Source organism: Acipenser ruthenus, chromosome 7, assembly GCF_902713425.1.
Source record: "Acipenser ruthenus chromosome 7, fAciRut3.2 maternal haplotype, whole genome shotgun sequence".
NCBI classification, from domain to species: domain Eukaryota; kingdom Metazoa; phylum Chordata; class Actinopteri; order Acipenseriformes; family Acipenseridae; genus Acipenser; species Acipenser ruthenus.
The window spans coordinates 69,912,889-69,930,180 of NC_081195.1; the positions used below are offsets into that span (position 1 = coordinate 69,912,889).

The window sequence follows — 17,292 nt, forward strand, 5'->3', positions numbered from 1 at the left end:
AAACAGAAGCACCTTACACAAATCTTATTGCAAACAGATGCACCTTACACAAATCGTATTGCAAACAGATGCACCTTACACAAATCTTATTGCAAACAGAAGCACCTTACACAAATCGTATTGCAAACAGATGCACCTTACACAAATCTTATTGCAAACAGATGCACCTTACACAAATCTTATTGCAAACAGATGCACCTTACACAAATCTTATTGCAAACAGAAGCACCTTACACAAATCTCATTGCAAACAGAAGCACCTTACACAAATCTTATTGCAAACAGATGCACCTTACACAAATCTTATTGCAAACAGAAGCACCTTACACAAATCTTATTGCAAACAGATGCACCTTACACAAATCTTATTGCAAACAGAAGCACCTTACACAAATCTTATTGCAAACAGATGCACCTTACACAAATCTTATTGCAAACAGATGCACCTTACACAAATCTTATTGCAAACAGATGCACTTGTGTTTCAAACCCTCAGTCTCATTCGCTCTTTAGCGGCGGCAGTAGGACAGGAAGACGAGCGGATTCTGGACCAAACCATTCAATACACAAGAAGGGAGGGGAAACTGTTACACATAGGATTCATAATAATGACTGTGTTATAATCATGTGTATCAGTGTATGAAACTGGCTATGAAAATATGTATTTATTTATGTATAATATAAATAGCTGCAAGACGAGTGCCTGTATATACTACTGCTTCACAATAATACCTCAATACCTGATTGTCTGTATTTAATGAACTGGCACACTGGTTAACCCTTTCAAACATGCTAACTACTGTAGAGTGATAAACTGCGGCTCTGTTGAGCGCTGGGGAAACGCGGGAGGCAGGAGGCGTGGTAGGGTGCAGATAACAGCAACCCCTCACTTCTACATACAGCACTACAACACTGGAAATAATACAGCGTTTCTGCAATGGGAACTGACAAGACTAGCAGCACCGCACACACAATGTCACCAGACCCGGTTCACACATTCCCTATCTATCTAGAGCAGGTAGGCGGAGGTCAACCATTCTGCCAATACCATCTCCTGCAGGCTCCCTGTCAGCAGCAGCATGGAGCAGATCCCAGGGGTTCAGAGAGACTCTGGCGATACAGCGAAGCACACGCAAGGAACTTGGAGACTGAACTGTGAATTCAGCTCACGCCACGCCCCCAAAGCATTGATTAGAGGTTTCCAGTTTCAGCTGCCCTGTGTACACAGCCCGGGGAAGGGTGCCCTGTGTACACAGCCCGGGGAAGGGTGCCCTGTGTACACAGCCAGGGGAAGGGTGTGGGCACTGCACCATCTGTTCACTGTTTGTGAAACTTTTTTCACAATAAAATGCTCAACCAAAGCTGCCTGGGTGTGGACCCACATTTCTGTCTTTCAGTCCTGTATTGAGATTCTTGAACTCCTGAGAGGATGCGAGCTCAGCTCTGCTCTGTCTGTGGCCGGGCTGCAAGGCTGTGAGCCCCACAGTCTGCTTGAGGATCAGCTGCTCCTTGAAATCAAAAATCAGGAAACACTCGCCATGGTGTGGAGAAACTTTAATTACAGAGTGGAAGCAAAGCCCTTTTACAAGAGTACAGATTATTTTCAGTATTTAACAAACACAGCAGATTTAACAGTCAAACAAAAAACAGGATGTACCAAACTCCACTTCATGTCCCTAAAAAAAAAAATGAAAGAATCGCAGTAAATCTCTCACTTCTGGAATCTAATGAACTTGAGTGACGTGACTTCTCACTTGTGAGAGACGGATTCCATTAAAGCGACGCAGCTCCGAGGGAGAGGGCTGGTCGGGGGCTGAGCTCGAGTCAGAGCGCCTTCACCTTCATCACGCTGGCCCTGAGGGAGTAGGGGGCGGGCCCCTTCCAGCTCTTCCAGTACACCCCCGAGCTCCAGCCGATGTTGTCTCCTCTGGGGTGCCAGTCTCCATTGAGATTGGCAGAGCCGCAGCGACTGAACCACCACCCTGAGCCGCCCTGGAGTTCACTGCAGCTCATCATGGCGATGTCCCCGAAGACGCAGGGGTTGCAGCCGTCATTGTCCCTGTCCCGGGTGCTGAAGGCACTGCCGTTCTGGTCTATCCCCGGGTACGTGCCTTGGAAAGCATCTCCTAAAACAGGGGAGGGGAGAACAGTCTGAACGCAACACTACACACTGTCTGAACGCAACACTACACACTGTCTGAGCTCAACACTAAACACTGTCTGAGCTCCGAACACAACACTACACACTGTCTGAACGCAACACTACACACTGTCTGAACGCAACACTACACACTGTCTGAACGCAACACTACACACTGTCTGAACGCAACACTACACACTGTCTGAACACAACACTACTGTCTGAGCTCCGAACACAACACTACACACAGTCTGAACGCAACACTACACACTGTCTGAACGCAACACTACACACTGTCTGAACGCAACACTACACACTGTCTGAACGCAACACTACACACTGTCTGAGCGCAACACTACACACTGTCTGAGCTCAACACTACACACTGTCTGAACGCAACACTACACACTGTCTGAACGCAACACTACACACTGTCTGAGCGCAACACTACACACTGTCTGAGCTCAACACTAAACACTGTCTGAGCTCCGAACACAACACTACACACTGTCTGAACGCAACACTACACACTGTCTGAACGCAACACTACACACTGTCTGAACGCAACACTACACACTGTCTGAACGCAACACTACACACTGTCTGAACGCAACACTACACACTGTCTGAACACAACACTACTGTCTGAGCTCCGAACACAACACTACACACAGTCTGAACGCAACACTACACACTGTCTGAACGCAACACTACACACTGTCTGAACGCAACACTACACACTGTCTGAGCGCAACACTACACACTGTCTGAGCTCAACACTACACACTGTCTGAACGCAACACTACACACTGTCTGAACGCAACACTACACACTGTCTGAACGCAACACTACACTGTCTGAACGCAACACTAAACACTGTCTGAGCTCCGAACACAACACTACACACAGTCTGAACGCAACACTACACACAGTCTGAACGCAACACTACACACTGTCTGAACACACTACACACTGTCTGAATGCAACACTACACAGTCTGAGCGCAACACTACACACAGTCTGAGCGCAACACTACACAGTCTGAGCGCAACACTACACACAGTCTGAGCGCAACACTACACACTGTCTGAACGCAACACTACACACTGTCTGAACGCAACACTACACACTGTCTGAACGCAACACTACACACTGTCTGAGCGCAACACTACACACTGTCTGAGCTCCGAACACAACACTACACACAGTCTGAACGCAACACTACACACAGTCTGAACACAACACTACACACAGTCTGAACACAACACTACACACTGTCTGAACGCAACACTACACAGTCTGAACGCAACACTAAACACTGTCTGAGCTCCGAACACAACACTACACACAGTCTGAACGCAACACTACACACAGTCTGAACGCAACACTACACACTGTCTGAACACACTACACACTGTCTGAATGCAACACTACACACTGTCTGAACGCAACACTACACACTGTCTGAACGCAACACTACACACTGTCTGAGCGCAACACTACACACTGTCTGAGCTCAACACTACACACTGTCTGAACGCAACACTACACACTGTCTGAACGCAACACTACACAGTCTGAACGCAACACTAAACACTGTCTGAGCTCCGAACACAACACTACACAGTCTGAGCGCAACACTACACACAGTCTGAACGCAACACTACACACAGTCTGAACGCAACACTACACACTGTCTGAACGCAACACTACACACTGTCTGAGCTCAACACTACACACTGTCTGAACGCAACACTACACACTGTCTGAACGCAACACTACACACTGTCTGAGCTCCGAACACAACACTACACACAGTCTGAACGCAACACTACACACAGTCTGAACACAACACTACACACTGTCTGAACACAACACTACACACTGTCTGAACGCAACACTAAACACTGTCTGAGCTCCGAACACAACACTACACACAGTCTGAACGCAACACTACACACAGTCTGAACGCAACACTACACACTGTCTGAACACACTACACACTGTCTGAATGCAACACTACACAGTCTGAGCGCAACACTACACACAGTCTGAACACAACACTACACAGTCTGAGCGCAACACTACACACAGTCTGAGCGCAACACTACACACAGTCTGAGCGCAACACTACACACAGTCTGAGCTCCGAACACAACATTACACACAGTCTGAACGCAACACTACACACAGTCTGAGCGCAACACTACACACAGTCTGAGCTCCGAACGCAACACTACACACTGTCTGAGCTCCGAACGCACTGACTATAGGGGTCCCCTTCCAGCTCCGAGTCCGCCCCCCACCTCTGCAGTTGAGCTTGCTGGCTTTGGGGGGTCAGAGTCCCTGCAGATTAGCAGCACCACAGTGTCTGATATCACCTGGAGGGTCTGCAGCCAAGAAGAGCAGCTCCTGGATAAGCAGGGATGGGAATAAGACTCCCATTGCAGAGCAGTGTGGTCCTGGTTTCACTAGGAGTTTAATACGACACACCTGAGCTAGTTACCTACACACCGTGGCTAATGAAGCGCATAGTAAAACCTGGACTGGCTGAACCTGCTCTGCAACAGGAGTCAAATCCACAGCACTGTTCACTGTCCTTGTTGTTCTCCTGCTTCTGTTTTGATTGTGGATTTGCATCAACAGTACAGATCAAACGGGAACACTGCAGAGAGGTCAAACGAGACCCCAGATCATATTCGCAACTGCACTGACACAACAGATTGATTTCCTGCAGACGTAACAATTATATAGCTGAAGCTTGTATTACTAGGCTGATAATTTAAGTGTGCAAGGCTTTGGAGGGATGACAAGCACACACACACACACACAGAGTCAGTCACACACACAGAGTCAGTCACACACACACAGTCTCAGTCACACACACACACACACACACACACAGAGTCAGTCTCACAGACTCTCACACACACACAGTCTCAGCGCGGTACCTGCATTGCCAGAGTGAGCCCCGACGTGCAGCCTGTAGGACTCCCTCTCGCTGCCGAGACGGAAGGTGGAGTAGTCAGCGAAGGCAGAGCTCCCCTCGAAGTCCTGCAGCTCCACACGCAGGCGGAACCTGCCCCCCTGGCTTCCAGTCAGAGACCACATCTTCTCCAGACCCAGCCAGTGATCACCTGGGACACAGAGAGAGATCCGAGAGGACAGGACACACAGGCATCAGAGCGCACAGGACTCATGTACACAGTACATAACCCTATATCCATTTTTAAAATTTGACTGATTTTTGTAGAGTTTTATTTAAATGATTTTTCAGGTGTTTTGCCTTAATAAATAAATAAATTTAATTAAGTTAGACATGTAAAACAGACCATCCCCACTGCGAGTGAAAGATCACCGTCACTGCACTGCGAGTGAAAGATCGCCGTCACTGCACTGCAAGTGAAAGATCGCCGTCACTGCACTGCAAGTGAAAGATCGCCGTCACTGCACTGCGAGTGAAAGATCGCCGTCACTGCACTGCGGGTGAAAGATCGCCGTCACTGCACTGCGGGTGAAAGATCGCCGTCACTGCACTGCGGGTGAAAGATCACCGTCACTGCACTGCGGGTGAAAGATCGCCGTCACTGCACTGCGAGTGAAAGATCGCCGTCACTGCACTGCGAGTGAAAGATCGCCGTCACTGCGCTGCGGGTGAAAGATCGCCGTCACTGCGCTGCGGGTGAAAGATCGCCGTCACTGCGCTGCGGGTGAAAGATCGCCGTCACTGCACTGCGGGTGAAACATCGCCGTCACTGCACTGTGGGTGAAACATCGCCGTCACTGCACTGCGGGTGAAACATCGCCGTCACTGCACTGCGGGTGAAACATCGCCGTCACTGCACTGCAAGTGAAAGACCACCGTCACTGGTGAAAGACTCTGTGCTTCTGTGAGGCGCATCATTAGTAATGATACAGTATATAGGACAGGATGGGAGAGGTGCAATTGAGCCCCAGTGCCTGTGTGAGGAGAATCCCTGAGCACTGGAAGCCTGTGGAAGAGAAGCCTCACCGTGGAGTTTCCCAAAGCCGTTCCTGTACTGCGCCCAGCCCCTGCGGAAGGACAGGTTCTCTGTGCCGCTGCGCCTCTGCAGAACCGTCCAGCCCCCCTCCGCAGCCATGTCACAGAACACCTGCCACGCACAGGGAGCATACAGGGACAGTCAGTACAGAACAGGAGCCACACACCACACACACAGGGAGCATACAGGGACAGTCAGTACAGAACAGGAGCCACACACCACACACACACACACAGGGAGCATACAGGGACAGTCAGTACAGAACAGGAGCCACACACACACACACAGGGAGCATACAGGGACAGTCAGTACAGAACAGGAGCCACACACACACACACACAGGGAGCATACAGGGACAGTCAGTACAGAACAGGAGCCACACACACACACACACAGGGAGCATACAGGGACAGTCAGTACAGAACAGGAGCCACACACACACACACACAGGGAGCATACAGGGACAGTCAGTACAGAACAGGAGCCACACACACACACACACAGGGAGCATACAGGGACAGTCAGTACAGAACAGGAGCCACACACCACACACACACAGGGAGCATACAAGAACAGTCAGTACAGAACAGGAGCCACACACACACACACACACAGGGAGCATACAGGGACAGTCAGTACAGAACAGGAGCCACACACACACACACACACAGGGAGCATACAGGGACAGTCAGTACAGAACAGGAGCCACACACACACACACACAGGGAGCATACAGGGACAGTCAGTACAGAACAGGAGCCACACACACACACACACAGGGAGCATACAGGGACAGTCAGTACAGAACAGGAGCCACACACCACACACACAGGGAGCATACAAGAACAGTCAGTACAGAACAGGAGCCACACACACACACAGGGAGCATACAGGGACAGTCAGTACAGAACAGGAGCCACACACCACACACACACAGGGAGCATACAAGAACAGTCAGTACAGAACAGGAGCCACACACACACACACACAGGGAGCATACAGGGACAGTCAGTACAGAACAGGAGCCACACACACACACACACACAGGGAGCATACAGGGACAGTCAGTACAGAACAGGAGCCACACACACACACACACACACAGGGAGCATACAAGAACAGTCAGTACAGAACAGGAGCCACACACACACACACACAGGGAGCATACAGGGACAGTCAGTACAGAACAGGAGCCACACACCACACACACACAGGGAGCATACAAGAACAGTCAGTACAGAACAGGAGCCACACACACACACACACAGGGAGCATACAGGGACAGTCAGTACAGAACAGGAGCCACACACACACACACACACAGGGAGCATACAGGGACAGTCAGTACAGAACAGGAGCCACACACACACACACACAGGGAGCATACAAGAACAGTCAGTACAGAACAGGAGCCACACACACACACACACACACAGGGAGCATACAGGGACAGTCAGTACAGAACAGGAGCCACACACCACACACACAGGGAGCATACAAGAACAGTCAGTACAGAACAGGAGCCACACACACACACACACAGGGAGCATACAGGGACAGTCAGTACAGAAAAGGAGCCACACACACACACACAGGGAGCATACAAGAACAGTCAGTACAGAACAGGAGCCACACACACACACACACAGGGAGCATACAAGAACAGTCAGTACAGAACAGGAGCCACACACACAAGTCAGTACAGAACAAGTGCTCTGTGTTTAATACAGTCCTGCAGTGTCAGTGCTCTGTGTGTAATACAGTCCAGCAGTGTCAGTGCTCTGTGTGTAATACAGTCCAGCAGTGTCAGTGCTCTGTGTTTAATACAGTCCAGCAGTGCTCTGTGTTTAATACAGTCCAGCAGTGTCAGTGCTCTGTGTTTAATACAGTCCTGCAGTGTCAGTGCTCTGTGTGTAATACAGTCCTGCAGTGTCAGTGCTCTGTGTTTAATACAGTCCAGCAGTGTCAGTGCTCTGTGTTTAATACAGTCCAGCAGTGTCAGTGCTCTGTGTGTAATACAGTCCAGCAGTGTCAGTGCTCTGTGTTTAATACAGTCCTGCAGTGTCAGTGCTCTGTGTGTAATACAGTCCAGCAGTGTCAGTGCTCTGTGTGTAATACAGTCCAGCAGTGTCAGTGCTCTGTGTTTAATACAGTCCTGCAGTGTCAGTGCTCTGTGTGTAATACAGTCCAGCAGTGTCAGTGCTCTGTGTGTAATACAGTCCAGCAGTGTCAGTGCTCTGTGTGTAATACAGTCGAATGTTTTTCTGCTCAGGAGACTCCAGACCAGCACTCAGAGAGACACGATCACAGTGTGCCGCAGTCTCCCTCTGGTGGCAACAGCAGTCACTGCCGCACAATGCACAAGATGAAAACAAATAAATACATCCATACATTCAGGCTGCAAACCTAATGAGAGAGAGGAGTCTGTTTTATGCTAAGCAATAAGAAACATAAATAGTTTAAAATCAATGCATTTGGTTAAATATCCATTACAAACTGACTAGAAGTCTCTCAGTGTATTCAATGTAAAAATATACATGTTTTGTTTCTTTTAGCATTTCTAAATGACACGATTGAGTGTTTAATAGTTCTGAATGCTGGTTACAATGTGAGCAGAATCACATGGAGCAGCTCCACTAGAACCCCCGACAGCACTGAGAGAAGATGACCTCAGAGCAGCTCCACTAGAACCCCTGACAGCGCTGAGAGGAGATGACCTCAGAGCAGCTCCACTAGAACCCCTGACAGCGCTGAGAGGAGATGACCTCAGAGCAGCTCCACTAGAACCTCTGACAGCGCTGAGAGGAGATGACCTCAGAGCAGCTCCACTAGAACCCCTGACAGCGCTGAGAGGAGATGACCTCAGAGCAGCTCCACTAGAACCCCCGACAGCGCTGAGAGGAGATGACCTCAGAGCAGCTCCACTAGAACCCCCGACAGCGCTGAGAGGAGATGACCTCAGAGCAGCTCCACTAGAACCCCCGACAGCGCTGAGAGGAGATGACCTCAGAGCAGCTCCACTAGAACCCCCGACAGCGCTGAGAGGAGATGACCTCAGAGCAGCTCCACTAGAACCCCCGACAGCACTGAGAGGAGATGACCTCAGAGCAGCTCCACTAGAACCCCCGACAGTGCTGAGAGGAGATGACCTCAGGAGCAGCTCCACTAGAACCCCTGACAGCGCTGAGAGGAGATGACCTCAGAGCAGCTCCACTAGAACCCCTGACAGCGCTGAGAGGAGATGACCTCAGAGCAGCTCCACTAGAACCCCTGACAGCGCTGAGAGGAGATGACCTCAGAGCAGCTCCACTAGAACCTCTGACAGCGCTGAGAGGAGATGACCTCAGAGCAGCTCCACTAGAACCCCTGACAGTGCTGAGAGGAGATGACCTCAGAGCAGCTCCAGTAGAACCCCTGACAGCGCTGAGAGATGACCTCAGAGCAGCTCCACTAGAACCCCTGACAGCGCGGAGAGGAGATGACCTCAGAGCAGCTCTACTAGAACCCCTGACAGTGCTGAGAGGAGATGACCTCAGAGCAGCTCCACTAGAACCTCTGACAGCGCTGAGAGGAGATTACCTCAGAGAAGCTCCAGTAGAACCCCTGACAGCGCTGAGAGATGACCTCAGAGCAGCTCCACTAGAACCCCTGACAGCGCTGAGAGGAGATTACCTCAGAGAAGCTCCACTAGAACCCCTGACAGTGCTGAGAGATGACCTCAGAGCAGCTCCACTAGAACCTCTGACAGCGCTGAGAGGAGATGACCTCAGAGACTCACCTGGAAGGGGAGGCTGGCTCCAGCTGGCTGGATCAGGTAGACTCCGCTGACGGCCCGTGGGTTCAGTGCTTTGATCCGAGTGCAGTCTGTGCCTGAGGAGACAGACAGCTCTCAGAGGGAGGGAGGAATGAACCAGAGCCTGTCTGAAGGGAGGGGCTCATTCCGGTCTTACAAGGATGAAGACATGCATTGCACGCACAGAAATACATCAATAAATATATAATTACCTTGTGCTGGTTGATTCTGTCAAACAAAAAAAAAAAAGAGAAAAAAATGAATGTTCATTATCTTGTAGTGATCACCACCCTGAGAGCCCCCTGCATGACCCCTCCCCCTCTCTGTGTGTTCTCACCTGGGTGCTGGCAGTGATCGAGAGGCACAGAGCCCCCTGCATGACCCCCCCCCCCCTCTCTGTGTGTTCTCACCTGGGTGCTGGCAGTGATCGAGAGGCACAGAGCCCCCTGCATGACCCCCCCCCCCTCTCTGGGTGTTCTCACCTGGGTGCTGGCAGTGATAGACAGGCACAGAGCCCCCTGCATGACCCCTCCCCCTCTCTGTGTGTTCTCACCTGGGTGCTGGCAGTGATAGACAGGCACAGCAGCAGTGCTACTCTGCAGGTCAGGTGAGAGGCTCCTCCCATCTCGCTCCTGTGTGAGAAGCACAGAGACGTCACAATAACACAGACCCAGCTGCAACATAAACCACAGGGAGCCAAACAGCTTGTACATCAAACACTGGGCTTGCTGCACTGCTCTGGCATCCTGCTGCCAAATCAATCAGTAAGGATTGGAGGGTCGACTGCAGCGCACCAGCGATACAGTCACATCCAGAGGACTGAAATACGGACGAGGAAACCCTGCAGATTAATCCGACTGCAGCGACCAAACACATGATCCCGGGAACTGGGTTAAACTTTAACCGACAGGAGCAAGTTAGACCGAGAATGGGGACTAAACCACCTATATTAGCGCTTTGTAGTTTTCCATAGAAAAAAAATCAATAAAAGAATTTCATCAGGTAAGGCAAGGGAACACGGAGTGGACAATACAATATTAAATGTGTTTGTTTTCCTGTAAACTTAAAACCTTCCCACTATCTGTCCAAACAACTCTCTCTCACGAGCGTCTTCCTCAATATCGCGTTAAACTGAAAATGGTATAAAAATGAGACAGAGACAGAGAAAGAGGGGAGAGAGGGAGAGAACGAGAGAGAGAGACAGAGAGGGGAGGAGAGAGACAGAGAGACACGGAGGGGGAGAGAGAGAGAGAGAGACGGAGGGGGAGAGAGAGAGAGAGACACGGAGGGAGAGAGAGATAGGGAGACACGGAGGGGGAGAGAGAGAGAGAGAGGGGAGAGAGAGAGACACACAGAAGGCGTAGGAGACAGAGAGGACGAGTGTGGACACAGAGAGGACGAGTGTGTGGACACACAGAATACTAGAGTAGGGAGGAGTTAGGGGAATTCCACGCGCTCGTTGGTCTACAGTAGTCGTGGGTATTGCCTGAAGGAAGTATGCACGGTCGCCTTGGGAACAACCACTTCCCATGAAATCAAAACATGACATGTATCGCGGATTACACCTTACTGAACGACTCCACACACGACGTACACAGTTACACCAGAGTAATATCATTATTTAAAGCGAAAACACGAACAAAACAAAAAGAACATGCAGACTGACATGCGTGCTTGTGCTAGAATTATACATTAATGGCGGTTTATCAAATAATTTATAACACGATTAAAAATAAATCATGGAAACCATGGTTATCGTGTTTAAAATAATATATAAAACAACACCAGGTAGGTGATGATGTCACATTTAATACAGCCCTGATTGGCCAGGTACATTTATCGTATAGTTATAGCACGTTCTCGTTGCGGTGTGACCACCTCCATTCATTTGCAGAGGAACGATTTTTAAACACCGCTATCGTTCCGGGTGTGAGCGGGACTTTACCCTTCACAGTACTAAATGAATCCACTTGAACAGGATCACCCCGCATCGGGTTTGCTGCGCCTCTGCATCCAGATCTTCATCATTCAGCAAATGATCCGCCTGGGATGATTCACTTCTGGTACGCTGCAATCAGGATTTGAAGGTGTACTCATCCGAGTCCAGTCAAGAGCACTACAACTGCTTAAATCACTAGCTCGACACATCAATGGCTGGTTTCACAGACCCCTGATCAGTACAAGTCCTGGACTACCCCATGTTCATTTAGTACAGCACACCCAGATCAATGCTAGTCTGGGACTGTGAATCCACACTACCATTGTTATCATGTGTTCAGGTTTAACACGACTCGATATTGAAGCAGTGAGAAGTGCTTGCTGCTGCACGTGTGCTCTGCTGAAGAAAGCTGCACTTTGTAAGGGCACAGCCTGCGTGTTAAATAACACATGCGGTGCAGAACAATACAATCGACCTGCTGCAGGACTGTCTGCCACACAACCCAAAAACAACAAACAAAACAGCATCGGACCCGCTCTACAAATCAACGCACTACACACGACTTTGGTGAAGGTGCCTTTTCAGAAACTTTTCAATGAAGCATGCCTGTAAACGCAGCGAACCAAATAAGATACATGTAGTGAACTGTCTCGTCCAAACAAAAATATCTAGAGAAACAACACTAAAAACCCCCAGTGGGCCCTAAACACAGCTCTACCCCGCACTGCGCCGTTTTCATGAGATACTCACAATGTTCTGTGCTTATAACCGGTTTGATCGCTGATTCAGCTCCCGTGAAGTGCACGTCCTCCCGGACAGCCCTGTTTATATCGGACCTTACCGATCCCTGGCGAGGGGAGGGGCAACGGAGGGAGGGCGGCGGCGGCTCGGCACAGCCCGTCCACGCGTTTCTATTGGACACTCACTGCTTGACGGGAATTCTGAAACAGTGCTGCCATTGTGGGCTCTGCAGCGTCCTAATGTGCCTCCCCCGAGAGCTGGACAGAACAGATAATACGGGTCATATTCAGGGTTACCAGATTCCTACAGTGTTTATAGCCCAAAGTCACTTCAAAACTAGCCTAATTTGTTGTTGTTTTTTTTTACTGAAACCAAGCTTATTGCTATTAACATGTAGCCCTACGCATAAAACAACAATCACAAGTTTCCGTAAGAAGACATCTAGTGTAGATGTGATAAAAATGACAAGCCCCAGCACGGCTCATCCAGACGTCATTAAAAAACAATCGGAAACTCTGAAGGCACAGTCAACATTCATACCAGCAGCCGCATTGCAGCGTGATTCCTTGTGACAGAAATACAATGAGCCTTGGTTGTAAATCTCCCTCCCGACCTGTGAGGGTACGAAGCGAGGACAGAGTTTTTTTCACGGGCTGGCTTGACAGTTCTTTCCACGGTCGGGAAGTCGGTCAGTCTGGAAACAATGGAGCAGCCGCAGATTGTAAAGGCAGCTGCATTCGTTTACCAAAAGGCCATGCGTGACAGCATATCAGGTGGACGGAGAATCGTAATCGGTTCCTTCGCATTGGATTTTAATGTGTTGAAGCCAGAAGGACAGTACAAGTGTGTTGTTGTTAAAAACCGTGAGTGTTGTGTTTTTGTTTGTTGGTAATTGTCTCGTCTTGTCTTTCAGTCAACACAGCGCCGGAGGTGTCGCCACGAGCCAGCACGAAAGCGGACGACACGGCACCTTTGTCACAAATAGAACTGGATTTGCACCACTAGCACGAATTCACGCGCGGACGGATTTGTGTATGTGTTTCGTGTGGGTGTAGAGGATTGTAAAGGGAGTGTAATACACGCCGCTGTATTACTCGCCTCCATTGCCTCCTGCTTGTTTTGCCATCAGGCACTGAACTTAACAAAATAAATAAAGCAAACCCTTTTCACCTGGATTACAATGGCCTGTCTGTTTTGCGATCACCTGCACCTGCATCCTTTAATGCTGCTATAGAAAACAGTTCAATCTTTTAAAGTTATGCCACCAATCTAATTAGATGATCACATCAATTAAATCAATTAAACAGCCACATCAATTAAATTCACCTTAACAAACTGCAAAAACAGTGAATTGAAAGTATGCCCCGTGCATTGAAATATAACACATAAAAACATTCTGAACTTCTTACCTTCAAACTCCTCATGCAAGGGTCAGCTGTTATCATCATGCAGGTGAGAGTCTGCAGAACCCCACTCCACACACAGAGTCTGCAGAACCCCACTCCACACTGAGAGTCTGCAGAACCCCACTCCACACTGAGTCTGCAGAACCCCACTCCACACTGAGAGTCTGCAGAACCCCACTCCACACTGAGAGTCTGCAGAACCCCACTCCACACTGCGAGTCTGCAGAACCCCACTCCACACTGCGAGTCTGCAGAACCCCACTCCACACTGCGAGTCTGCAGAACCCCACTCCACACTGTGAGTCTGCAGAACCCCACTCCACACTGTGAGTCTGCAGAACCCCACTCCACACTGTGAGTCTGCAGAACCCCTCTCCACACTGAGAGTCTGCAGAACCCCACTCCACACTGAGTCTGCAGAACCCCACTCCACACTGCGAGTCTGCAGAACCCCACTCCACACTGCGAGTCTGCAGAACCCCACTCCACACTGCGAGTCTGCAGAACCCCACTCCACACTGTGAGTCTGCAGAACCCCACTCCACACTGAGTCTGCAGAACCCCACTCCACACTGAGAGTCTGCAAAACCCCACTCCAAACTGAGAGTCTGCAGAACCCCACTCCAGACAGAGTCTGCAGAACCCCACTCCACACTGAGAGTCTGCAGAACCCCACTCCACACTGAGAGTCTGCAAAACCCCACTCCAAACTGAGAGTCTGCAGAACCCCACTCCAGACAGAGTCTGCAGAACCCCACTCCACACTGAGAGTCTGCAGAACCCCACTCCACACTGAGAGTCTGCAGAACCCCACTCCACACACAGAGTCTGCAGAACCCCACTCCACACACAGAGTCTGCAGAACCCCACTCCACACACAGAGTCTGCAGAACCCCACTCCACACTGAGAGTCTGCAGAACCCCACTCCACACTGAGTCTGCAGAACCCCACTCCACACTGTGAGTCTGCAGAACCCCACTCCACCCAGTTCTATGGAATGACTCAAAACCCAGAGATGGAATGTGCTTGTTAGGATCCCGCAGCCCATGTGAAGGTTACGCAGTGTAAAGAAAGTGCCACTGGCCAGGCAGCAAGGCTCTGTCACTGTTTTATATCAATAGGACCCTGCCTGCCGTTCTGCTCTGTGCACTGATGTCTCATGAGTGAACTGACCCTTAGTAAAAGCATAGCAAAGCGTAATACAGCACAGTGCCAGTATTGTGAAGCCCAGCGAGGTATGGTGAAGCATATTAAAAAAACAAAAACATGGCAAACCATAGTAAATGCATCGAACAAGCACAGGAAAAGTGCAAAAGTGCTGCGCAGATTGAGCCGTGATAAACTTCTGAGAGGTGAGGGCAGGTAAATGCAGGTACTGTATGTGCACAATGCTGCACTGTTTACAAAGGGAGAGGCAGGGACCCTGGGCTCTGTGGGAGAACTTGGCCAGTGCAGCTGTTTACCTCTGGAGCTGTTTCCAGTAATTGAATGAACTCCCTGCCAGTAAAGCTGGCTGGCTGTTCAGAGAGCTGTGATCAGGAACTGCCTGCATTTACCTGCCTCATCTCATCAACAAGCCCGGTCTGCTGGGAAGCTGCGTACAGGAGGACTGTGTTTCTTTGTGTTTCTATTGAGAAGGCAGCGTTCCTCGCCAGCTCCTGCTGGCTCCCCTGTTCACAATCACATCTCAAAGAGGCTCAAGCAGAAAAACAACTTGATCGGAAGAAGGAAACATTTTCACTTCCACTCAAAAAGAAACAGACCACGCCCCAAGAAATACAAAGATTTCATTTTAGTTTTAAACTTTTTATTTATTTAGTTTGTTTTTAAACTCCTGCTGGGAAAAAAATGTCCTGTTTCATAAATTGTTCTGTACAGCAACAAACACACTGAAAATCTTAAACTGTAGCCAATCCAGTTCATTATAAAAAATACCAAATAAATGTGAGCAACACTGACGGACACTAACATGCAACGACATTTCTAGCTGTGCAAGAACTCCTGTTATGAATATATACAGGATGCAAATGCTTTACTTGTGCGTTTAGTACATCCAGGGATGGAAATAAGCCTCCCATTGCAGAGCAGTTTCACCGATTCCAGGTTTTACTGGGAGTTTGATTAGCCACGGTGTGCAGGTGATGCTCTCGGGTGTGTCTTATCAAACTGCTGTGCAATGGGAGTCTTATTTGTATCCCTGAACATGTTTAGCACACTTCTCAGAGGGACTCTGCTGCTGCTTCATCCTCATCAGGCACAAACCGCTCGGCAGCACTCGAGTTGGTGTCTGCGCCCTCATTTAAAAGCAGGCTCCATCCAGGCAGTCAGAGCTGTGACCCAGTGCTAGCGGCCGTGTCACACTTCACCTCCACAGCACCATTTGGAAGAACTTTTATATAATAAACTACCTTTAACAAAGTTGGGTTTCCAGCTGTGACTGCCCTCGCTGGCCAGCCTGTTTCCTCCAGAGGAGGGGAGCCCCGGCCAGGCGTTTACGATGATCAGGTGACAGCCAGCTCGCTAGCCCAGGCGGGGGGCTTGCTGTCGTAGGGCAAGCAGCTTCGGGGGGCCGACGCAGAGTCCGCACTGCTCTCCTATTCAGAAGAGCCAGCCTGGTGCACTGAGCCTGGGCGATGCAGCCCAGCCTGGATTAGGATCTTTTGGTAGCCTCATTAGCCTGCTATCATTTCATGTGGACTGGCCCCTATTTTGGCCAAAATTATTGAAATGGTTTGAGGCCAATTATTTCCTTTCTGTTTTCCTTGTTTCCTTGCATCAGCATCTTCCCTTGTTCAGGTGTGTTACTGCACTGCTCTCAGGGGTCCTGCACCCAGTCCTTGTTTAGTTCCCTTGTTCAGGTGTGTTACTGCACTGCTCTCAGGGGTCCTGCACCCAGTCCTTGTTTAGTTCCCTTGTTCAGGTGTGTTACTGCACTGCTCTCAGGGGCCCTGCACCCAGTCCTTGTTTAGAAGTTCCCTTGCTCAGATGTGTTACTGAGATGACCAGGTGCCAGGAGTTTGAGCAGTCAAGTCTCTGAGCTGCCCACACGCGTCACAGCATGAATAAGACATATGAGTCTGCAGCGTTACTGTTAGGGTTGTCCATGCATCTGAAAGGGAGGAACAATGAAGATGCTGATGCTAACTGTGGCCTCCTGCCCTTCCTGTTGCAGTGATCGTGCTGTGGGGGGGAGACCCGGCTTCACGCTGTCGCTCAGGGGGACTCGTGGAGAAGGATCCTGGGATTCCTG

At 49.8% G+C, this 17,292-nt stretch overlaps 1 protein-coding gene across 7 annotated transcripts; it reads right to left on the reverse strand.

Annotated features, from left to right (window-relative positions):
• Positions 1–1,537: 1,537 nt before the first annotated feature.
• Positions 1,538–13,825, reverse strand: LOC131737565 (angiopoietin-related protein 5-like). 7 transcript variants are annotated; one of them, XM_059027798.1, is made up of 7 exons: positions 13,806–13,825; positions 10,509–10,587; positions 10,168–10,183; positions 9,941–10,032; positions 6,153–6,273; positions 5,092–5,277; positions 1,538–2,126 (listed from the first exon to the last, which is right to left on the reverse strand). In XM_059027798.1, exons 2-7 carry the CDS (start codon positions 10,578–10,580, stop codon positions 1,825–1,827), a joined length of 789 nt encoding a protein of 262 aa, XP_058883781.1. In that variant the 5' UTR covers positions 10,581–10,587; positions 13,806–13,825; the 3' UTR covers positions 1,538–1,824. The 7 variants fall into 7 exon arrangements, with proteins under 7 accessions (XP_058883781.1, XP_058883782.1, XP_058883780.1 ...); XM_059027799.1 differs by lacking the exon at positions 13,806–13,825 and adding an exon at positions 12,645–12,784 and having other exon boundaries at positions 9,941–10,026; XM_059027797.1 differs by lacking the exon at positions 13,806–13,825 and adding an exon at positions 12,645–12,784.
• Positions 13,826–17,292: the final 3,467 nt, after the last annotated feature.